The 24,925-nt window shown below is 42.4% G+C and overlaps 1 protein-coding gene and 1 long non-coding RNA gene across 4 annotated transcripts; one reads left to right on the forward strand and one right to left on the reverse strand.

The window, feature by feature from the left end:
* The first annotated feature begins 267 nt into the window (after positions 1-267).
* On the forward strand, positions 268-23,377 carry kiaa0930. Of its 2 annotated transcripts, XR_269976.4 has the most exons (11): positions 268-816; positions 11,992-12,140; positions 14,789-14,893; positions 14,977-15,054; positions 15,153-15,254; positions 15,622-15,762; positions 15,981-16,169; positions 18,177-18,336; positions 19,249-19,404; positions 20,032-20,467; positions 22,076-23,377. XR_269976.4 is itself a non-coding variant. In XM_005475744.4 (10 exons), the coding sequence occupies exons 1-10, from the start codon at positions 672-674 to the stop codon at positions 20,070-20,072; spliced, it is 1,266 nt and encodes a 421-aa protein (XP_005475801.1). In that variant the 5' UTR covers positions 268-671; the 3' UTR covers positions 20,073-23,377. The 2 variants fall into 2 exon arrangements, 1 of the variants encoding a protein (XP_005475801.1); XM_005475744.4 differs by having other exon boundaries at positions 20,032-23,377.
* LOC102079832 (uncharacterized) lies at positions 2,214-14,880 on the reverse strand. Of its 2 annotated transcripts, none has more exons than XR_003214431.1 (3): positions 14,755-14,880; positions 3,414-3,552; positions 2,214-3,169 (listed from the first exon to the last, which is right to left on the reverse strand). It is a non-coding gene; the product is annotated as an uncharacterized LOC102079832 (long non-coding RNA). The 2 variants fall into 2 exon arrangements; XR_269973.4 differs by lacking the exon at positions 14,755-14,880 and adding an exon at positions 4,028-4,346.
* Positions 23,378-24,925: the final 1,548 nt, after the last annotated feature.

Consider the following 24,925-nt stretch of genomic DNA (forward strand, 5'->3'; position numbering starts at 1 on the left):
TTTCTCTATTTCTCTTAATATTTCTCCATCAGTATCTCTTTTTTCTACACTAATTTTATAGAAGTGCTTGATGTTTGTTGTATATTTTTTGCTATGACACCTCAATTTCCCTCTCGAATTAACAAAGTCTCTGATTCTGATTCATGTTTATTTTTGTTTTACATTTTGTTTTGTTTTAAATTTGTCCACTTTTTCTATTGTTTATTTAAGCTTTTGTTTAACAGTTTGTTTTATTTTATTATTGTTTATTTTGTCTAAAGTTTGTGTATTTTTGTTCAGGCGGACAGGTCCTGCAAGGTCACTGAATTCTTCGGGTACGTATTTTTCTGTAACACCACAGCGCTCTCACGCTCGACCTGCGCGTGCCCGCCGTCGCGGTGCCCTGTCCCTTTAAGAGCCTCGTGTTGTTACAGGAAGTGTGAGGGGTGTTTCCAGCTGATCTGAACAACAGGAGGACCGGAGTCTCCCTCAGCAGTCCGACCTGTCTGTGATTATTCGGGCACCTTAGCAAAGCTCGCCGGTCCCGACCTCCGGCGGCTCCTTTGCGCCGCGAAGAGAGAGTCGTTCCGGGGTAAATCAGGGGCAAAGCCGGGGGCGTATTCTTGTCCGTTAGCCGTGAGCCGGTGCCGTCGGAAGCTGTTAGCTCGGACTGTCATGATCCCAGCTCGGAGATGGCGTCCTTCCCCGGTTTGTGTAAGGCTGTCGGGCCCGCGGAGGAGGAGAACGGGGAGCTGGACGGATCCCTGCAGCAGATGCTGAAGGCCATCGCGGACGAGAGGAGCCGCCTGAACAGCCGACAGGAGATCAGCGGCATCGGTGAGTGTCTGCGGGCTACGTATCCACACAGGCAGCACCTGAACTCCCGTGAGCAGGGATGAGCCCTCTGACGTGTTTCAGGCTGGCTCTCATTTATCTGTGGGTCTGGTTTACTTTGGAGCAGGGCCGGATGCATCTGCTGAAGGCCCCCGGGGCTGCACTCTGGTGTTGGGATCCCGTGAAGACCCAAACACAGTGCTCTCCTCGCTTTCTAACCCAGCAAATGTTTCCATGTTTAAGCACTGGTGGACTTTTCTTTAAACTAAAAACTAAAGACAGGTGTAAAAAGGTTTTTTAGTTAACTGAAAAAAGTCTTAAAATGTACATGCGGTTCAAAGAGGGTTAGGGCTTAGAGCCATAGCGCACAGTGAGGTTTTAAAAATACAGTAAATAACTGTCAATGTTAAAAATGAAATTGCAGGTCCTCTAGTGTCCACCAGAGTTTCCAGCAGTGAGCAAACGTCCAACTTTACAGCAGAGTAAAAGCCCCCAAAATGTTGGAGTGATTATAAAATAATGATCTCAACGCAGCTTTGATCAGTAAAAATAATAACTTCTACATTGAGATAATGACATTTATGGTTAATTTTCTAAACTCTGAGCTCCACAAAGGTCAGAAATCTGTTTTCTGAGGAGGACCTGAATGTCCCCTATAATGACATCAGCTGCCGTGGATCCTCCATCTCTGTTTCTGTTTTTTGCGAGGACTCTGTGTCGAGTCCTCGTGACTGCCTTGTCGCCCGGGTCCTCTTCATGAGCCTCGTTGAAAATAAAAATGAAAGTTGATCTTTGCTCCGGCCTGCGTTTGCCGCCAACATCGTCGGAGCGCCGCTCCGCTTGTTTCTGCCGCTCATTTGTTCTGATGGATAAATCAATGAAGCTCTGTTCACAGCACATGACTTCATCACAGCTTCACTGTCATCACCAGGAGCAGAGCAAATGTCAGACACTGCAGTGCTGCCTCTGCTTCATGTCATCATACAGTCTGTGCAAAAGTCTTGAGCCAGGCCTCATTTCTTTCTTTCTTCTCCACTGTAGTAAACTAAATAAAAATCAGAGTTTGTACAAATCTGATGAGCTTGAAAGCTGATCTGTGGTCTGACCACATTATTTCCTCCTGTCATTACAGGTCTTTTCAGATTCTGATCATCTGCTGTAGATGGTTTTTAGGCCTCACTCTTCTTCTTTTGTCCTTCACTTGTCCACTTTTCCTTCTTTAGAAAAAAAAAATTCTTTTTCTATTTTTTTAGGACACAGCACGCTGAGATAATCTAGGTTTTCAGCTCTTTGGAAATCACCTTGTTAGTACAAAAATCGTATTTTATGTTAAACTGTTTTATCTTTGGCACATTCTCATTTCTTTAACAGAACTAAAGAAATGAAGTGTTTCAGGGACCATCTGGTAATAAAAGACATGATGATTCGTTGCTCAGGTGGCCGTCATGTGCAGATACAGCACTGGTTCATCTTTGAATTTGGAGCCTTTTTATGTTTGAATGATTCACACGTCAGAGTTCAGAGGATTAACAAACACGATCCTGTGGAAATGCTCTGGTACGAGGACTGGACTGAAATGAAGTGGAAAAAGCAGCCAGTCTCCAAAGAGGAACTTGTACTGCTGTTTAAGAGCACTTTAAAAATTCATAGAAACTCTTGACTCCTTAAAAGCAAAATACAATGAGTTTTGGCTCAAGACTTTTGCACAGTATCGTAAACTAAACACTGGGTCTTCGAGTGTTGATCACATGAAACATCCTCAACTTAAATAATAATGAAACCAGTTGATGCAGTTTGACTCTAAGCGTTCCTCAAGGCTGTGGCTTCAACTTCATTATAACGATGGTTTAATAATACAGTGGATCGTTTATTAGCTGAACTCAAGGACAGAAAGTCAATCTGTGCTAGTTTTATATTTAAGGCCACAAACACTTATTATTTCAAATGAGCTAATTTTTTAATAGTCTGGATTGAGAGGAGGAGGATTAGTTTACAGTGACACAGATCTATTTTTTTCTGAACAAGAGCAGGTTTCCAGACTAATCGATCGATAACTTAAATATCGTAGAGAAGAGCAGTCTGTGGATACATCACAGCGTTTGTGTGACACCTGCGGTATCACACACAGACACACACACACCTGTGGTGTCACACAGGGCATTATTTAACGGTAAAGACTGTTTACCAGCGGGGCTGGAGGTGCTCCTGTTTCTTCATGCAGACTCTGTCGTGTCCTTGGATGCTCCTCTGCAGGCGGCTGGTGGTGACTCAGGTCTGATCCGACAGTGACTCAGGTCTTTGCTCTGATCACAGAATAACTCGGATCAGTCTGAGATGCAAAAACCTGGTGATGTCGCTAAAAACAAGCATGGTGAGAATATAAGCTCACACACAGCTGACAATCACGACAGCTGACTCAGTAAGGAAACTGAGGTTTTTCACATTAAAAGCCTTCGGCCGTCTGAGAAAAAAAAGGGCTGTTCTTACAGTTCTGTTTTTGTTCTTTACACAGTAAGAATTTATTTTATTTTATTTTAGCTTTTATGATAAACCATGAGCTGAACAGGAGGCCTCAAATATGCTTCAGATATTTCACTTACCAAGCTCTTCACAGGAAATGAAAACCAGCTGCCTCTGCAGCGTGTCCCTCCTCCATGTTGGGGAAACGTCCTCCAGCTCGCCGCTGAAGCACCGCCATCACTATCAGACCGTGGGCGGAGAGGCTCTCTGGAGAGTCAGCTGAATGAAAACACAGGAGAGGAAGGGGAAAGGCGAGCTGAGTATAGCGGCTGAACTTTCAAAATAAGAGCATAAATCCATTGCAGCTAGCATAGCTCTTTGGGCAAAGCGCCATCTGGGCAGTCCACACAGGTGAGGTCTGTGTGTGGTGACACGTGACATGATGTCATCTCCGGCAGCACCTCTGCTGGGTTAATTAGCACGCTCAGAACTCTGACTGCTCTTTGGGTGTGACTATTATTCTGCATCCACACCTGAATAAATGCAGCTGGTGAAAGTTTGATTAAAAAATAGAAAAACATGGAGGGCGATTAAACCGCCTCGGTGGTTTTTATCGGTTGGTGCCGGCTCATATAATTTGAATACCAGCTCTTATTTGAGAATTTACGGTCTGAACTATAAATACTCGCTGAGGCAGTGAAGCGGCAGCCAGGCGAGGCAGAGAGATGAACATGAATGATTTAGCTTTAATTACCTCCTGCTGTAAATACTCTGACATCAGCGCAGCTTTCACGCTGACGTTAACGGACAGAGCGTCCATCGATCGTCTGAGATCTGCTCTTCAGGAACTGTGGTGTAGAGTTACCGCCGATCTGACCGTGACTCGCTCTCTGCTGACAAATTATTACAAATCCTGCTAAATATTTAATGAGTCCGGGCAGAGGTGGTTGAAGTGCTCCCGTCTGTGTCTACGTGCACATATGTGTTTGCATGTGTGTGACCACAGGACGTCACAGCAGGGGGCCTCCCATCTGTGTACAGTCTGTCTGTGGAGTGAACTGCACTGATGGAGCCAGACTGTAAAGGTTTAATGTACAGAGACCAGTTGCTACCGTCTGTTTCCTTTAATAAGCGAATGCAAACATCTTAGTGCTGCGTTTATTTAGCCGATTGGCTTGTAAACTTTGAACTTCTAGACAAAGGTTTTTGTAATTTGTTTAACAAAAAGTAAAATCAGACCTGTTTGGAACATTTTCAGAGTAGCTTTGCATGATTCACAGTTTAAAAATAATCCTGTATTTATTCGTGAGCCTTGCTTTAAAACTCTGTATTTCCCAGATCATTGGTGAGTGGTTGCTGGAGGTTACTGGCTGATTTCAGCGAGGGTGACAGCACCACAAACCTCCCTGTGGTTGCTTTGATCGGTAGAAGATTGCTGTGGTCTCGTGTAGCTGGTGTGGAAGAGTTTCACTCAGTGTGTCTGCAAACACAAGTGTGACACTGGAAAGGTTCCTTACCACCGTGACTTTAGTGACCCTCAGTGCGCTCAGTAGGGATGTTTTGGTGCGCTCAGAAAGAACATTTTGATTATATTTAAAGCACACTCTGTGTAACCTTTTAATTTAATATTCCAAATATTTCCTCCCAGCTTTGGGTTTGCCTCCAATGTTGGAGAGGAAGCTAAGGTTAGCTGTGTTGGCTTCATCACGTCAAAGTCAGCTTTGTGGTCATCATACTGATGCTCAGCTGCTGTACAACATCTGTGACATGCAGATCGTATCAGAGCAGAATGAGCGCTGGCCAGTCAGAGGTTGTAGGTGTGAGTATTTGCATTTTTCTTTAAGTTCATTGGAGCTTAATTACGAAGCACTTTCAGACGTTTGGCCTCTGCGGCTCAGGCGTATCTGAGAGTCTCGCTGGTTCATTCGGCGCTGGTGCGTGCACTTTGTTCATCCTTTCATCCAGGTCACTGGAGCTTCGAAGGCGCATCACACAGGATTATATAACTGTCATGAAAAATGCAGCAGGCCTACCACGGCTCATGATATTTCTACCCACTGCTGCAGAGAGATTTGGGGTGATTCAGCTCACTTTCCTCAGATGATGAGTGATAGTGCGCCGGGCTTCATAACACAGTTGATGTATTTTTAAAATGGCATATGCAGCTATAAATAGAGCCGGACTTTTATCAGCGTCCCAGAGGCTCCTGCAGAACTGTACTCTGCTTCAGTCAGCTGTGAGCCTTCAACACCTTTAAACAACACTGTGAAGCCCAGGTGACATTATAACAAGACACCTGGGTGAGTTTAAACTAAATGACACCGTTCAGCAAATCAAGGCTGGCTCATCCTCGACTCACATCAGAATGCATTTCCTATAAACTTGAATGTAATTTATACATTACAGTGAGCCTTCACGGGCTGATTTCTACTGTTCTCTGGTTCATGACATCATCATCTTCACCTTCGTTGCAGTGTGAAGCTGTGATTTCAGGGATCTGCAGGTGGGGTTATGCCACACTCAGACATGGTCACAGTGTCTGGTTCAGTGGTTATAGAGTCAGAAAATCTTTTCATGAAAGACTTGATCTGATCGATCATGCTGACTGTTTGGTATGACGTATGGTAGCTAGTGATTTTCATGATCATGTCAGCAGAAGTGGTTCACATGAGACTCTGCAGGGTCATCGACATATGTCATGAGAAGTTGTTGAAGACCCCAAAACGTTTGAACATGCTGGTTTTCAGTCAGGATGATGTGAGGCAGCGCTGGTTTTCTTTCGTTATTTTTTTTAATATTTTTTATTTTTTAATTTAACCTTGATTTATACAGGTATTCCCATCGAGACACAATATCTCATTTACAGGAGAAACCTTTTTTTGGACAAACAATTATCACACCAAGGAAAAAGAAAACAACTTTTTTAGTGGGATTTGAAGAGAGCTGGGGGGCTCTCTGGGTAAGTTTGGCTATTCTTTGGGTGGTTGGAGTGGTAATAGAGGTCTTAGACGTCTTTTAGGTGGTTTACGTTGTCATCAGGAGAAACTGAAACATGCTAGTGGCATGTTATGTGGTGTCGCAGCATTGGTCTTCTAAAACATTTAGTGGCCATCATCATTCCTGATCTGAACCAATAGTTCAGTCTTCTGCATCTGACCATAACTGGGATGATCTCGTATATACTTAGCCTGCCTTCCTTTAGGAGGTTTTAGTAGGATTTCAAGACAATTGTAGTCAAACTTTTGTTGGTTCCAGCGGCAAAAAAGAAGGTTTGAGTTGCCATTGGGGAGGTTTGATGAATCCTTTGGCTCTGATTATAAATGCGATTCAATGGGTAGCTTTAGGAGTTCTAGAGAAAATGTAGGTGCTTGCTTTAGGTCTATATGTGGTTCAGTTTCTCTTGTAGGAGGCCCTTAATATAGTTTAGGTATTGTTGGAGTCACTACGAGGTTGTATGGAGCCTTTATTGGTCTCTGTTCAGGTTTTCAGTGGCTCAGGGTTTGGTCTTTCAGATGATTTTTTTTTTTGTTTTGTTTCAGGAACCTTAGGATTTCTAGAGTTATCCCAAACACAGTCGTCTGGGCTCCAGAGTTTCACAGAGAATACTCTGAGGATATTTAAGGATATTGGTAAACAGCTACACCTGTGCATGATAGGTGAGCATGGATCCTAAATGGAAAATCTGGGCTGTTTGGTGTTCACATGTGATTAAAACAACAGCCAACAACACAAAGTGTGGCAACAGTTGAAGCTGCACCATCATCAAAATCCTGGAAGAATGTGGTTTGTCCTTCCTGCAGAGCTGCCGTTTTAAAGTACCAGAAATTAAAGGAGTGGTGGTCAACTATGAGACAGTGAGGTTTAATAAACTATGCTGGCTGTGAGGCGTGCTTTAAAGTTACTGGGTCATTACTCTACCTGTATTTACCTGATATTGAAGCCTGAGTTAAGGATTTCTTTTGGCTGCTTCAGTGCTTCCTGTTGCTCTTTGGAGCTTCTTCTGCTCGGGTTGCCAGCAGGTCGTGTTCACTGACTCACCCCCTGTCTGGGGAAAACATCCCTCATGCCAAGCATGACTGGATGAAGGCCAGAGGTCACTTCCTTTCTACAGCCAGCGGCTCTGCCTGGCTGCCGCCTTAGCTCAGAGGTGTTGACTTGTGTGATATGTGAACAGCTTCATGCAGCAGCCTGGACATTAATTCACACACTTCAGTTTCAGCTGTAAACTCTGAATAATGATTGCTGACATCGGGTAGTAACACCACAGAGGAAGTCTTAGTCTTTTTATAGGAACGCAGAGTTACACATGAGTAATTCGGAGAGGCTAGACAACGAGACCATAAACACCCCGAGATGCTTGCCATCAGAGAAGCTTTTGTTCTGTTAATTCTTCTGAGGTTTGCACCCTTAATTACTTCTGCATTAATGTCACTTCTTTATGAGATGTTTATTTATGAGAAGTATCATTTTTTTAATTGTATTTACCTACCTGAACCAGTGATAAGTATTCATTGTTTTCCCTTATTTGCAGGTTTATTCAGACTCGTCCTCTCAGTCACTCTAAATTAATTTTTTCTCCTTTAAATTGGACCCATAAGAAGTGTTTGTACAATTACTTTGGTTTCAACTTCATCTCAAATTAAATTAAAGCCTGAACAAATCAAAGCAAACGAAGTTTATCCTCCTGGACCGACATCGAGTTAAACTAATTCATTTAATATCTGTGAAATTTAATGAAATGCCAATACACCATCATGGAAGGGCTTTATACCCACATCATGTGGTTTGGTGACTCCTCGTCACGCTGTGTCTCCTTTAACTTTGTACTGATCTTAGAGTATTTGTAATTAGATTTTAATTTTAATTAGATATACAGCAAAAGAAAATAAAAGGCTACTTATAAAATCTAGAAACAGAATAAAATCTTAAAGTCTGATCTGATCTTTAGAGAGGGGGACTTTTTAAACAGACGGGAGGTAAAATAGACCTATATATTTATAGCAGAAGGTAATTAAACATTAAACAGGCTAAAATATAACTGCGGACAGCCGTGTTAAAACTTTTACAGCAGAAATAAAAATGTTTACACCCTGATGCACAAACTGTTTTGGTCTCTAGAGAGAAGTTCCCGCTTCACAACAACTTTTGCCAAGGAGTAAAGAGGAAGTAAAAGAGAGGAATAGTAAGAAAACTGTCACTATATGCAGATGACAAAGTGTTATATATTAGAAAAGAGGATGATTGTAATAGTTTATCTGAGACTGTAATATCAGGAGTCAGAGACAAATATAACTTGTATTAGGGCTTAAAGTTTGCATGATTAGGGGCGTGGCCTCTTTCACTGACAGGTTGGATGGTGACACAGGTGGCTGTAGCTGCTAGCTGTCTGCTAGGCTTCACCTCAGCTAACTGGAGTCACTGAACTGGCCCTCTGGACCGTGTTTGTGCTGTTGGAGCCTTTTGGAGCATTTTTAATGACGACATCTGACCAATAATATGGCTGCTGTGAAGTTACTGTACTAGCAGACCGTCCATGCAGTCTGAGCACCACTTTTGGTGAAATTCCAGGATTTTATATGGATTTTATTTAATTAGCACGTGCCTATGTCTATAGATGTTGATGATGTGGATGATCACTTCTGACATGTCTGTGAAGGTTCTCAGTCATCCAGGTCATCGTAGTCTAAGGAGCTTGGAAAGAAAAGTGTCTGGACTTCTTTAAGTTTCACCTCTCATCCGAGAAGCTTCTTCAGTTCTAGGGTCAAATGGTGGAGAGTCCCAGATTTAAGCCCTTTGAGAGTCTCCCCCAAGAAGGTCATGAACCCCCTGTTGATCCTCTACCTAATCACACGAGCCAAGGTGTGAAAACGGGTGTGGGTCACAATTAGCCAAGGTTTCGGGTGAAACCTGGCCCCACCCTATCATGTGATTTACTGAGGTCAAATGGCCCAGGATGTGAGTGGGCGTTAAGGTGTCTGGGAAAGGATCTCAAAACTGGATTATAGATGGCAGATAGTTTGTATCATAAGCCACTGCCTCTGTTCAAAGATGGTCGTTCACAGGGGACATAGATGACTTCTTTTACTCATCTTTCAAACCATCTGTCCTCTCTGTCCAAAATGTGAACATTGGCATCCTCAAAAGAGTGACCTTTGTCCTTTAGATGCAGATGGACAGCCGAGTCTTGTCCCATTGAGGTGGCTCTTCTATGTTGTGTTATGCGTTTATGAAGTGGCTGTTTGGTCTCTCCAATGTAGAGGTCTGAACATTCCTCGCTACACTGTACAGCATACACGACGTTGCTAAGTTTGTTTTTAGGAGTTCTGTCTTTGGGATGAACCAGTTTTTGTCTGAGTGTGTGGCTGGGTCTGAAGTACGCTGGGATGTTGTGCTTGAAGAAGACTCTTGAGTTTTTCTGATAAACCGGCAACATAGGGGAAAAATGTTGAGTTTGTCTTTCTGATCCTCCCTAGTTGGTGTCTGATCTTCTTTTCTGTGCTTCCGGTGTCAGAAGTTATTTCTGACACCAAAACACAAAACGTTAGCAGCTAAAATGCAAACGCTGAGGCTTCTAAATGTGGCGTGGTGTCACAGTGGCTTCGTTATCCACAGAGCAGGTGGTCCACAAAGAGTCCAACTCAACAAGATCCAATCACAGACAGGAACAACCCCACAAACATCCAAACACACACACACAGCTCAGCATCGATGTGTTTAATTTAAAACATGTTAAACTGTGTGAGGAATCAAAGTTCACGAGTTTTCTTTAATTAAATCAAAATTTGCAAAAAATCTAACGAGCATGAATCTTAATTGGCTCCGGTTCAGCCGTCTGACCTGCTGACCTTCTACTGCTGTTCTTCAGGTTTATCTGCAAGAGAAGCTCTCGCAGGAAGTTTAATTTGATGCAGAGTCATTCTCTGGCAACTGCCTGACAACTGTTGCTAAGCAACAAGCCAGGTGCCTCCGGCCTGTAAAAAGGTAGCAAGGAACCCGGGGTGACGGAGGACAGGGGGTCGATACCGAGTGAAACGCAGAGCGTCAGTATGAAATCGATTGGTGTCTTTATCCTCTCACACTCGGCCCTGTTTGATCCTTCAAAATAAAAGCGTGTGTAGTAATCCAGCAGCCTGTGAATAATGCATGAGCTGATTTTATTGGTCATAAGGAAGAAATAACTGTGGATCTGAACAAAAGCTGGAGCTGAATAACGGAATAATAGATTTTAGAGACAGAGTGTGAACAAAGCACACTTCATCTGAGCTGCTTTCAGACATTAAACACTCACTGACACCATATTCACAGGGAAAGGCCTCTGAAACGTTCAAGTCCAGGTTTAGTGTCAGTGCTCGGGGTTTTGAAGCCCGTCTGAATGAAAAAGGTGATTTTAATATTTGATTTTTGTGGAAGAGTTTCAGATTTCGTGATGTCACAGTTGTAGTTAAAGCTTTTATTGAAGTGCAGATCTTGAACCTGGATGTTTGGTTAATTAATCATCTGATCGTTTCCCGTGGCTGCAGGTTGGTTTAAGCCTCTGAGGAGTACTGCTGTCCTAAATACCACTTGTGTGCTGCTTGACATCAGCAGCTGCTGGATTCCGTCCGTAGATCAGAAAGATCGGTGCTGATGTTGGATTAAAAATGACTAAACTGTCACGGTTGTCTGTTATGTTCCTCGATATGAGTAAATAAAATGCTCATGCATGTATTTTTGCTAATGGAACTTATTGCCGAATAGTTTCTTCCCTTTTTCTGTTTTTGTTCCTCTGAAAGACCAAAATTTATAAAAGAGCTTGAACTGAGGCCAGATTTTATTAGCAGTTAGAGAACAAATATTTTTTTCCTCAAGCAGCCAGTGGATTCCAAGAGGGGGCCGATCACGCTGTAAGTGTAAGGTAGGAATCGCTGGACATGTTTCAGGCTTCTGTGGTCTCGCCTTTCCTTCGTTTTAAACGCCGTGATGTCACACAGCACCAAAACATATTCATTTATTTAGTTATTCAACGTTTGAAACATCAGTCATGTCACAATTGGTGACAGCTGTTAGCCAATTAGATAATGCTATGCAAATATCATGAGAGAGCAATATGTGCATTAAATAAACTGTCGGCTTTTTTCTAACTGCTGGATTCGGACCGTAAGTGGAGAAAAATGGTGTATGTACATGTAAAAGTACTTGACTACACACTGCAGCTCTTAAAAGTCAGGAACACCCACAACAGTAAGGAACGTAAATCCTGTCAAAGTGGTTTTTGTTGGGCAGTCACACATATGTCAAGTATTTTTACTGTGAAAGGAAAGAACAGGAAGATGCCCATTCCATACATGTGTAGAACAAAGCAACAAGAAAAGTAAAGGATGGATGTAGCTTCTAGGTCTTAAATCTGCATTCTGCACCAGGGGCAACGACTGCTAAAAGGATTCTGGTCCCATAAACGTTGATGGGAAAACACGTAAACCGCTTCCTCATGAGTCGCGATAGTTTCAGGTAATATTGAATAAAACATGGAGTTAATTCAGTGAATTTTGGTCATTAATGGTGTCGGGACGATTATGTGGTGTGCGCCAGTGAGCATACTCAGACAGTCAGGTCTAATCCATCCCAGTCATTTACTCAGAAATCGTTCCACAGACTGTTAAAAATCTGCATGAAGCTGCTTTAAAGTGAAGTCTCGTGCTGACTTGTTGTTTTGACCTCGTGTTTCTTGTGTCTCTGCAGGCTGTTTTAAAGATGACCGCATCGTTTTCTGGACCTGGATGTTTTCCACGTACTTTATGGAGAAGTGGGCGCCGCGACAGGACGACATGCTGTTCTACGTCCGCCGGAAGCTCTCTTACGTCAGCGCCGACAACAGCGAGGGCAAGAAGGTGACAAGACACTTGATGTAAAGATTCATCATCGATTACATGTTTCAGACATTTGCAGAGCACCAGCAGAGCCTGAGGGCAAGGATTTCAAAATAAAAGGTTTCAGAGAAACGTGAATGAGGCGGTGAGACATGACAGATGTTTTATGGATGTGAGGCTGCATTTGTGTCTCTGTTGGTGAATAATAGATGGCTCGCTGGTCTGGATGTGGAGCAGCATTAAAGTAAACCATGTTCAGGCTCGCTGCGAGCCGCCTAAGTGTTCCCGCTGCAGTGGTTGTGTAACGTTGGTGTTCATGTGAGGATCATTCAGAGGGACACTTTGACCCACCATTGCTCCCTTGCGTTGAGCTCTCCTACTACTTTTATTGTGAAAATGCAGAGTTTTTCAGACTCTTTCCTGCATCTCCTTTATTTATTTGTAGTTTTTTTGTATTTTTACCTTCGGTGCACCTGACCTGTGAGTTTTTGGCCCATTAAATGACATATTGAAAGTTTTGGATGTGGTTATGATAGTTTGTCCACCACAGGAGCAGAATATGTGACAGAAAAAAGGAAAATCAGAGAAGTAAACTTTAACCACTGAGACGCTGGCTCGGTTATCCAAAGCACCGACCCAGAGTGGTTACATCTTTCCCACAATCAACCCTGAAAAGACCCCAGAGGACTTCCTGCTATCTGAGGTGCTCACACTTTCCTCTGTGGCTCTGGCCTTTGACAGATCTGATGATTAGATTTATCTGAGTCTGCAGCAGAGCGGCTTCGCCCGCAGGCGGACGGTGTGGTTCATTTTTACTGCAGCGTCTGTGGCTGTCAGTCAGACTAACAGCAGATCAGACGATACAGACAGCAGACGCCATAACAGCCGGCAAGACGATCGGCAGCGACAGCAGCCATCAGCTTCCCATCACTCCGTCTCCTCAGAAGAATCCAGCTTCAGTCACAGGTACAGAACCTGAAGACGAGCAGATCAGAAAAACAATGGAACCAGCTGATGAGACAGAAGCCTTAGTCTCAGTAACTGAAATTAATCTGAGATTACCTCGTTATCATTTTATTTGTTTTCTTTCTGATCAAACATTTAAACCTGCAGATTTCTCATGATGGCCTAAATCTCAGCCTCGTCCTCCTCTTCATCTCTGCTCGTTATAATTATATTTTATGAGCTCAGGCTCTGTTCGTCCTTCATCCCCCGCTGTGTCCAGGTCTGTGCTTCCTGTCCCAGAGCAGAAACAGCTCCGGGAACCTTTCTCCTTCACATTCGTAATGTTTTCAGGGTCTCCACGTAAAGCTTTCAGGGTGAAAACTTGTTTAAGCTCAGGAACTGTTTTCCAGCATTTGTAAGTTTAACCAGCTGTGAGCATCAGAGTGAGTGTGAACAGCCTGCAGCAGACACCAGCTCCTCTGCTTCTGATCATTCAAAAAGTGCTCTTTGAGCTGGCATCAGCGTGTGTGACGTATGATTTGACCTTTGAAGGATTTGCGGGTTTTGGTTCTTCTTCATTGGTTTCATGTTCTCTGATGGACGCCTGGAGCTTCGATCGCTTTAACCCTTGGAGTTTGCTTGAGGTCAGACTGAACATCCAGACCAGAAATGGTTCATGACATCAAACTGAAGAAGCTGCACCTGTTTTAAGATGTGAAATCAAAATGGCAACTGCCGTAAAGCGGGTCACGCTGCTGTGACGTGTTTGCTTCATCGTTCAGGTCAGAAAATGTTCATGAATAATAATGGATTGGATTTATATAGCGCTTTTCAAGGCACCCAAAGCGCTTTACAATGCCATTATTCATTCACGCTCACATTCATACACTGGTGGAGGCAAGCTACGGTTGTAGCCACAGCTGCCCTGGGGCAGACTGACAGAAGGCTGTCATATCGCGCCATCGGCCCCTCTGGCCAACACCAGTAGGCGGTAGGGTAAAGTGTCTTGCCCAACGACACAACAACCAGGACAGAAAGGCCAGGGATCGAACCGGCGACCTTCCGGTTACAGGTGCGCTTCCCAACCCCCTGAGCCACGGTCGCCACACCACACCAACGCAAATGAAGTTTGCATTCCTGTGAAATCAGGATCATAATCTCCTGCATCTCACACACACACACACGCATGCGCGCACACACACACACACACACACACACACACACACACACACACACACACACACACACACACACACACACACACACACACACACACACACACACACACACACACACACACACACAATGGAAAACAAGAGACATTTGACCTGAAATGAGCTTCATGTTTTTGCTGAATCAGCGTCACTTTTTCAGTTTCAGTTCCTCAAAGCAGGAGGATCTGAGGCCACACACAAACCACACACACACACAAGCGCTTCACAGGGAAACCATGACAACCGCTCCTACGCTCTAAATGGTTTCTGAGTGATATGAAGGCTGGCTTGTGGAAAACTTGTATTTCCCTCAAGACCAGAGAGATTCACAGAGTGGGCAAGGAAACGGGGGAGGAAGGAAGGAAGTAGGTGTATAGGCGGGATGGATGGGGAAAAAGAAAGGGAGGAAGTAGGAGAGGAAATCTGGGAGGAAGTAAGGTTGAAGGAGGTGAGTCTGATGGTAAGTGTGTTCAGACCTGGTGCTGATGGAAGCTCTGTGCTGTGTTTCAGGTGGAGGTGGAGGTCTACAGGAGGGACTCCAAGAAGCTTCCGGGCCTTGGCGACCCCGACATCGACTGGGAGGAGAGCGTCTACCTGAACCTCATCCTTCAGAAGGTGCAGAGCAGTAAAGTTTTAAAAATAATCTTTAAACTGTTTTTTGTTGTCCTCACTAACCTGAATGCTGCACCCTCTTCCAGCTGGACTATGTGGTGACGTGCGCCGTCTGCACACGCTCAGACGCAGGAGATATCCACATCCACAAGAAGAAATGTCAGGTAGGCGCTCTGCAGCAGCTCGAGCTGATGAAGCCACTAACCTTCTCTCATCCCACCCGTGATTTGTCTCATTTTATTTCCCTTTTCTGTGCTCACAGGAAGTGTTTGCGTCTCCGAGTAAACATGCCATGGACAGCAAAGGGGAGGAGTCCAAGATGAGCTACCCCAACATCTTCTTCATGATCGACAACTTTGAGGAGGTAAAAGGATGTTTTGAGCTCGTGCAGAGCTTCTGTGGTGAAACTTCTCTGAGCTCACAGTGCTGTCACACTGAGGAGGGGTGGTGGGGGAGGAGTGAGGGTGGTGACTGAAATCAGCTCCTGGTTGGTGCGCAGATTAGTTGATGAAGCGTGGCTAAAAGCTCTCGATCCATTTAAAAACGAGCTTGTGCACAAGCACAGCGTTTTTACCGCCACAAGCAGCAGAGTTCACTCTGGGACAGAAGCCGATGATCCTCCAAGGCAAGGGAAACGCTGCTGACCACAGTCACACGTCGATGTTTCTGCTGCCGCACAGAAAGACACGGGACATTTGCAGGTGAAGTCATGTGACCTTCTGTTTGTGCAGGTGTTCAGTGACATGACGGTGGGTGAGGGTGAGATGGTGTGCGTGGAGCTGGTGGCGAGCGACAAGAGCAACACCTTCCAGGGCGTCATCTTCCAGGGCTCGATCCGCTACGAGGCGCTCAAGAAGGTCTACGACAACCGGGTTAGAGACCAGAGTGTACACCTGCACACATGCACACATGCGCTACACTAGCAGAAACATGCTACAGGAGTGTGAATGTGTTCTTGTGTAGCCTCATTGAGCATGCTCACATTTATGAAGTCTTGACACTTGGGCTAAGAACACCTGAAGACTCTGAAGCTCTCAGGTGTGATGGCTCAATCAACTGTCAGCAGTTTGACGTGCATGTTGTGTTTCAGGTGAGCGTTGCTGCTAAGATGGCCCAGCGGATGTCTTTCGGCTTCTACAAGTACAACAACATGGAGTTTGTGAGGATGAAGGGGCCGCAGGGCAAAGGTCACGCCGAGATGGCCGTCAGCAGGGTGCCGACCGGCAACACCTCCCCCTGCGGCACCGAGGAGGACCAGGTGTCGCCAATGCACGAGAGGGTGAGGGAGAAGATGCAGTTTAAATATTCGGTCTTGAGACTTTTCATATTTTTCCACTGAATGTCTCCACAACGGATTTGAAGGTTTTTTGGGGGTTTTTTGCACAGTAAACTGTGTTCGTGACCTCAAATGTGATTGAACGAATGAACGTAAACATTTTACTGTAATACTCTGTGGAGAGGACGGGGACTGCTTTATGTCCCAAACCGAGCAAAGGATTCTATGCAGACCTGGTTTTTCTTCAGAGGATGAGACCAGCTGTGATCAGGTTGAAATCTGAGTTTTTCGTTACCACAGAGACGGTCGTATGATCATCCACCACAGAAAAATACTGCAGGTGGAGTTTTAGTTTAATTGTTTTTTGAGCTGCTGAAGTCTGATCTCACTTTCATCCCTGAGGCCGATAAACAGTTTGAACCTTGTACCGAAGCCTGTGTTTGCTCTATAAAACCACTTTACAGTAGAGCTGGATATGGTACACTTAGCTTTATGTTGTGATAAAAGGATCATTCCACATAAAATCAATCCATCCTCTTTTATAATCGTCAGTTTTACTGCTATCGGAGTTCCTTGGACACTTTTGTAATCAACCAGACCAGACCTTTGTTCCTGCTTACATTATAAAGAAAAGTGAATCAACAGCCCACATCTCTCCACATCTGTGCATTAAAAGGCTTTTGTTTGAATTGTCCAGTTACAATAGAGGACTGTAATCCCTCAGCAGCTAATTCAATTTTTCAGTTTAACCTCTTAAATGAAACATGAAGGTCTTCACCTAAAGCTCGTCTTCATCACAGAGCTGTAGCTTTGATGTAAACCTGCTCGGCTCAGGCAACCACTGGTGGGGTTTCACTTCTGTGTCCGAGATCTTTGAGAAGTAGAACAGAAAACCCCAAAACTCAGGAAGTGAGTTGAGCGAGCAGCACGAAGCTCTGCTCAGACGAAATCAGGTCAAGATCAATAATACATGCAGCTGGACTGACTGTGCATCATTTAACAGCCGGATGTGTCTCTCACAGAGACGTCTGCTGGAAGGAGAGCTCAGCATGAATCCACTCTTTGATTATTGATCTGAACAATAATTTAAAAAAACTTCACATGAACCATAAAACCAAAGGACGTGACGGTGTTTACTGAAACGAGGACAGGAGCGATGGGAGAGCTGAAGGAATAAATTTACTTGGCTTAAGTGGAGCAGCTCTTCCCAACAAATAAACTCCAAACTACTCGATGTTCCAACAGGAAGCTCTCCGAAAGACAATCAGGATATCACACAGAGATGTAGAAGAAAACATTTCAGCTGATTTCCAGCTAAACTTTCCCCTCATTACCGAAAAATCTGCTGCTGGTCAGGTGTGAATTTTAGGATATTTACTCAGTTAATTGCTAATTCATTTTAGCCCAGGTTGGCTTGTGTCTTGATAATACAAGCTGCATATCATCCGACCATCACCAGCAGGACAATGATGCACAATCAGCAGATTAAAACACTGATCACCTGTGGACCACAGAGAGAAAAACTTGGACTCCTGCTCCTGTGACGTTTTACTAAATATAATTCACAATGTTGTCCCTGAAAAGGGAGAATTTATCTGCTGTTACAGAGTAAGGTGTCCCACAGGGTTCGACATTAGGTCTCCTGATATTTTAAAAAAACAACAACAAAAAAAACATTTGCTCTTGTGGGGCTTTTAAATGTCTTGGTCGATGGTTCTGATTTCTGTATGTGACTCACTTTATTAATGTGAAACTTCTCAACAAGACAAAATGTTTGGATTCTAGATAATTTATGAGCTTTTGTGTCCCTGCTCTGATCACCACCCCTACACTTACAGTACATTGGGAATTTGAGGTTAGATTGCTAACGATCCCTAAAATTAAACCGGGGATTTCGGCCAGTGAAACATCTCTTCTGCCTCCACGTCTCACTTCTGTATAACGAGGTCTCAGTGACATGTGATTAAATCTTACTTCCTGTGTGGACTCTAACATGCTGTCCTTCCTCAGGTGACATCGTTCAGCACGCCTCCGACCCCGGAGAAGAACCGCCCCTCCTTCTTCTCGCCGTCTCTCAGGCGCAAGATGCCTCGAAACCGAATCGCTGAGATGAAGAAGTCTCATTCTGCCAACGACAGCGAGGAGTTCTTCAGGGAGGAGGAAGATGAAGGTAAAGGAAGCCAAGCAGACCGGCACTTCTGCCTCATTCCTGAGACGTTCACATGTGTGGATAAAGGTTTCCTGAGTTAATTCAGTTTATTAATCAGGTTAGCTGATTAATAAATGTTGTGATAACACAACATTAATAAAATATCATTAAACAGTCGTTTATAATATACAGCAGTTCTCAGCAGCAGGCTCAAAATCTCCTTTTCCCCCTGAAGTAATCAAAGATCCAGAAACATGAACGTGTCACAAACTAGCAACCTAGAGTTCTCAACAGATCACTAAAGCTAAAATATTAAATGTAACCTGTGTGGTTGTGGCTCAATAAACTAAACTTGTCCTGGAATTGAATTTTATTGTGAAGGTTCTGAAGGCGATGTAGGTGACCTCAGCTTATGCCGAATGTTCTTTGTAGCTTTTTGCTTTCATTTCTGCTTCGAGATTTGAAACTTTGTTCACCTTCAGTGTGGAAATCTGTGTGACAGTAAATATAACAGAAAATCAGAGCATCACATCAGGAGACAGCCAGGTAAAAATCAGGTGAATGAAGATGTGTTATTCCTGAAGCTGCAGCGGTGATGACCTGCAGCACAACTGAATTCAAATTCAGTGAAGATCCTTTATTTATTTATTTATTTATTTATTATTTTATTCATTTATTTATTTATTTTTAATTCTTTAAATAAAGCACCTCTGTAAGAAACCCAGCTGGAAAATTTAATGACAGTAAGAGTAAATTGGCGCCATGACATGTTCTGGTTTAACTTAAAGCTGAACTTTAACCCTCAGCGGGTTAAACTGGAGGTTTATCGTCTCGTTCTGGAGATTTAATCTTTAATTTACTGTGTAAAAAAATGTAAGCGCATTACAAAAAATGTTTTATTAATAACGTTTTTTCAACATGTTTTGTGTTCAGATCTTCACACCACCACAAACCTCCGCTCGCGCTCGCTGTCGGGCACCGGGCGCTCATTGGTCGGCTCGTGGCTCAAACTTAACCGGGCAGAGGATTTTTTCCTGCTGTACTCACACCTGACCTACGTCACCCTGCCACTGCACCGCATCACCACAGGTCAGAGGTCTCTCTCTCTCTCTCGCTCTCTCTCTCTCACACACACACACACACACACACACAGCACCACAGTCCCCTACTGCCCTCTGCAGGGAGACTGTGGGAACTCCAGGAAGTAAAGAATGACATTTTAAAGTTATTTTAGGTCTCATTAATTCATAATATTGATTCTATTGAGGGTTAAACACAGGATAAAACCTGCCTTTGAATAATCTGCAGGATCCGGTTTTTATTTAGACTCAGAGTTTCTGTCTGCAGTTAATATTCAGAACAACGCAATTTAAAGCAATTAAACACTCATTTTGAAGCAGTTTAAAATGCTTTTATCCTACATGGCATTTTAAGAATGAATCCTAATAAGTTTTTCCTTTAAAATTAAGTTATAAAAGTTTAAAAGATGAAAAGCTTTTTTAAAAAAAATTAAACTGTAATCTTAAAGAATAAAAAACTTAAGTTAACTCGTCAGTAAGAAAATATTAGCGACCTCTTGCAGTTCTTTCATTGCCCAGCAGGGGATCACTGACGTTGAGTATTTTGTGTTGTCAGTGACAACAGATGTGTGCTGATGATCACTGATGGATTGTGGGTACTTTATGTCTGAGGTGTGTGTGCGTGTGTGTGTTTCAGACATCCTGGAGGTGAGGCAGAAGCCAATCCTGATGACATAGCATAGCGGGACTCAAAGCATCACTACGAAGTGCCTCCTGCATCAGGCCGCCGAGACAACAGCAGCGCTCCCGGTGTTCCGACCGAGACCCGCAACCAAACAGCCGCTTCAACCGGAGACGCAGAAACGGCGTCAGAGGGACGACGAACAAACCAGCCATCCGAGAAGTGCCTCCGACTATTTCGGTTCCTGCGGCCATCTCCACGGAAATGGGCCCGGAGTCAGGATCACATGACCTCTGCGTGAACTGACCGGAAATGAGAGCGAAGAATGTTTTTGTCTGTAAATACTTGCTGCTTTTCTCACAGACGCCTTGACTAAAGGTCGAGCTTTTAGAGACCGCCTCCTACTTCCTGTTCAGCTCGCCGTGGACTTCTTGTTTAAACTCCACCACAGGTGAAATTCTGGATCACAGTGATTTTGTGAGAGGAAACGGCGGGGTCAAATCCACCTGACTCATACAGGAAGTGCTCACTTCACTTCAGAATAAAACACCACCCTGTACTATTACAGCTTCACTATCAGAATATTTTTCATTTCTGAGTTCACAGTTTAAACCAAACCACATGTGACATATGTGTCACATGACACAGTCAGTTAAGGATTCTGTCATAATCATTTTATAGGATTATAACTACAGACAAAAATTTTAAAAATAATTTTAAGAATTATAATTCTTTTCAACAAAGACATGACCCACATTTTCACAACACAGGTTTTTTTTCCTGTTTTTGTAGAGAAAAGATGAAATATTTCATATTTATTAATATTTGTTGTTGAACTTTAGTATCAGATATCAAAGATTTTACAGGAAAAGTGATTATGAAAATAATCATTTTTGTTCATTATGTTGAAAGTTTTCCCTTTTAAAAGAAAATTCATCTAAAGAATAAATTACATTTTCACCTTAAGATTTCTCTCAAAATGACTCAAACCTCAGTCATTCACTAAGATCAGCAAACATTAAAACAAGTCCTCATTCAGACACTAAAACCTAAAACTCTTTATTTAAACACTACTCGCTTTATGTTGGAGGATTTTCTGAGTTCTAATGAAACAAAAATACAGAAAATAAATACAGTTCTGATGCTGAAGACCCAACCTCATCTTGTGCGTTGTTAATTTCTTTGTATATAATGAATTTTATAAGTTTAAGATGTGAAACTATAAATGTAAGTTATTATATATCTGCGTTTTTCACAATTTCGTACTTTTGTCTTACAGTGTAAAACGCTTGGAGGCGACTTGTGTTGTGATTATATGAATAAAACTGAATTTACGGAAAATTTTCAATGAACAAAAAGTCATTTTGAGAGAAATCTTGAATTATTTTAACTGGTGCAATGTCATAAACGCTAACGTGGAATATTTCTAATTAAGAAATTCTCTTATATTTTATTCCAACACTCCAGAGTATTCCCTAAATATTTTAAACTTTTAACTGTATGTACGTATGATTGAAAGCAAACAGTCTATAACATTTAATGGTAACTTTATGACAAGTGTTTTTAAAACTAGCATTTATCGTCAGCACTGAAGGAAATTTTAAGACATTTAGAACTTAAGATTTTTCACAAATTTGTGCCATGAGTTTTCTTTCTGTTGCATTATTTCATTAAGCTCATTAAAAATATTCAGTTTTAAAAACTAAAACTTATTGTAAAATTGCAGTTTATGAATTGTTACACAAAATGATTTCAGTATTTAAATATTTGACTAAAACTGACATCTTAAGTCCAAAATCTTTGAGTTTACTCTAAAGTTAAAATTAAAACGAGTTTGAATACAGCTTTAATTATGATGACATGTTCAGTGTGGGATCATTTCAGTAGGACTTGTTGAACCATGGTTCAGTATTTGACCCCGTCCTCGTGTCCTCGTCTTTATATGAAATCAGTTTTTCTTGTGATGAAACTCTGCCGTCGACTTTTCACATCGACTCACTAAAGAGAAAAAAGGAAAGAAAAAAAGCAGCTTATAAAAACCAGCTTTTACTTTTTACAGCTTTATTTTCAAACCTGCGGCTGAAACTGGACGAGACTTGAAAACCTGCTGAAGTTCCGGACAAAACTTTAAGGGAACAAAAGAAACTGAAGCAGCCGGCTGTTGATGTTAAAGTGACTCCCGGTTTTTGTCCCTCCAAGCTCCCGAAGCCTTAAACACACTGACTGTGTGTGTAACATCTCCTCTTTTCACTTCCTGTTTCTTTAAACTCACCTGTGAGACGTTTTAGACACACCAACCAGCCGAGGCTTCGAAGCGTCACCTGCTCCTCACCTGCATCATCAGAACACCAGAATCAGAATCACTATGTGTGACTCACAGCGGCTCCTTTTTTAATGTTTCCTGTGAAAAATGAGTTTTTTTGGATGTTGGAAAAAGTTACAGCTGAGAAAATGTTTTAAGAAAACTGAAATGAATTCATTTTAAAAACACTGTTAGGGTGGTGGGGGTTAAAATTGAACTGATTCTACGTAAGTAAAAATTTTAGTTTTTAAGGGAATTCATTAAAAAACTGCTTTTACCCCCAGAATGGAAAAAATCTCAGTAACCTCCTAAAAGTGAAATCAATTTTACTCTAAAATTTCAAAGAAAAATGAGTCTGTTTTTAAAGTAAGTCGTACCTTGAGAAAAAAATCCAACTCTGATCCAAAGTTTGTGATAAAATGATGTAATGTTACCATCTTACATTATTAAAATTAGTTTTAGACATTGGAAAAAAATTGTTTTTCGAGAATAAACTTTAAGGTTTTAATGATTTACATACAAGCTGTACTACAAACACCTGGTGTTTTCAGGTTTGAGGGTGGAGTCAGATCAGCTGTTGGTGTTATTGATCAGATGTCATCAGTGATTGGTTTGCTCTCAGATGAAGCCATCGTCGCTCAAAGTGTTTTCCTCCGTGTCGTATTGAACCTTTTTCTTTGTGTCAGTGTTTTTGATGTAGTTTATAGATCTCCAGCTGAATGTATCCACGCTGATCAACAAGCGCTTTAAGTGAGAGACGTTTGACAGACTGTGACGGTTTGCACTGTAAAACGCTTTTACAGCCTTTTTGGAAGCAGTTTGTTAAACTTTCTGTTGACGTGTTCACGCTTCCATCACAGCTTTTGTACACAAAGACACTTAATGTGCATGTTTCTGTCTCTTCTTTTGTTTCCAGACTCTCTGTACATTCTCCTGCATTTATTTACTGAAATACACATTAGCAGAAAAACGCCTCAATGTCAGGTCGTCTCAGTTCAGCCCCACAGTATGTAGTTGGTCCAGGTCATTAAGGCGGACTTACTACAGTTACACTGAGCTGTGGTGCAGCCCTTCAGTGTAAACAGGCTGTGTTAGCTCCTCCCCCTTTAAATACAACGTCTGTAAAAGCTGTTTTTTGTGGTTGACCAGCTTTTGGAAGCCTGCCGAGGACCAGGTGTGTCTGTAGTAATCAGGGCACCAACAAAAAACATCCACCACTGGAACTGTAGGGTGCAAAAGTCTTGAACCACTGCCTGTTTCTTTACATTTTTCTTCCTGAAGGTCTTTCAAAGTTCTTTGGACATTGGCGGCTTTTCCAGGTCTTGTACTCGACAGTGTTCACAGGAGTGTGTTTGTGTTAAAACACTTAACACTGACCTATTACTCATTCGAGCATGAAAAGCCTCCAAACTTGAAGGATGGTTCAGCGTTGTGTCTACACGTAATAGACGACTCATTTGTTTAGATCACTGTTTGCCTAATCAAATGCTGTGGAACATTATCTGGTCCCACCTGATTAGTACTCAAGTGACCGGCGTGAGTAATGGGCAGAACAACTACATTCACTTCCACTAGAGGGCAGTACAACTACCTGCTCTAATTAAATGGGTTACCAACTGCCAGTAAAACAGAAGGCGACCAAGAAATTACATAATAGTCATGATGCGATTGAGACAACGCAGAGCGTAACAGCAATAGATAAATATTTAGGGGGGGGTCCTGGAGAAAATTCTGACCCAGATAAGCCCATAGCATGAGTAGTGGTCACAAGAAAGCAAAATAGTATACTGGGGACAAATCGAACCAATTCCACTATAACTGGTGCGCAGGGAAAAATCAATATGCTTTTTGTGACATTTTTGTTTGGTGGTGTGCCGTGCAATTGTTTTTTTATTAATATGAAATATGTGCCCTGGTTCCAAAAGGTTGGGAAACACTGGTTTAGATTAAAATATCAAACACTTTGACAAAATATTTCTGCACCAGCAAACTGAAAACAATACATGATGTGGAGTCTGTCCTTAAAAGCTGAGTAAACTGTTTTTGTCCTCCATTTCTCCAAACACACAAAAAAGACAAAAAAGCATCAGGGAAAGGCTGAGGTATGAAAATGACACAACTGGACTGAAAATCAGAGGAAAACTTCTGATGGAGAGATGGATTGAAATCATTTTCAGTATGTACAGGTCATCAGGTGATCTTTATTAAAACTGATGAATTATCAATATACACACATCTGATCAGCAGCAACATCACAATGATCGCAAACACACTGCCAGTGCAGTAAAGAACACCTGATAGTCCTACTAGGACCTCAGCATTACTGAAGCAAAACAGAATCCTCCTGACAGAACAGAGTAAAACAAAGAATTATCTAAAGAAGAGCTGTGAAGCCTGGAGAACATATCCTGCAGACACAGAGATGACAAACTTCAGACTGAAGAATAAAGGTACTCACCTCAAAACTCGTTAGAATAGTTCAAAACTGTTTTTGCCTTATATTCTGTATTTTACTTTTGTTTCTACACTTTAATAAATCACTGCACTAAAATGAGGTGGGACTCAAGAGTTTTGCACAATGCTCTACATGACTTGAAAAAACTTCAG

Source organism: Oreochromis niloticus, linkage group LG17 (genome assembly GCF_001858045.2).
Source record: "Oreochromis niloticus isolate F11D_XX linkage group LG17, O_niloticus_UMD_NMBU, whole genome shotgun sequence".
Lineage (NCBI taxonomy): Eukaryota > Metazoa > Chordata > Actinopteri > Cichliformes > Cichlidae > Oreochromis > Oreochromis niloticus.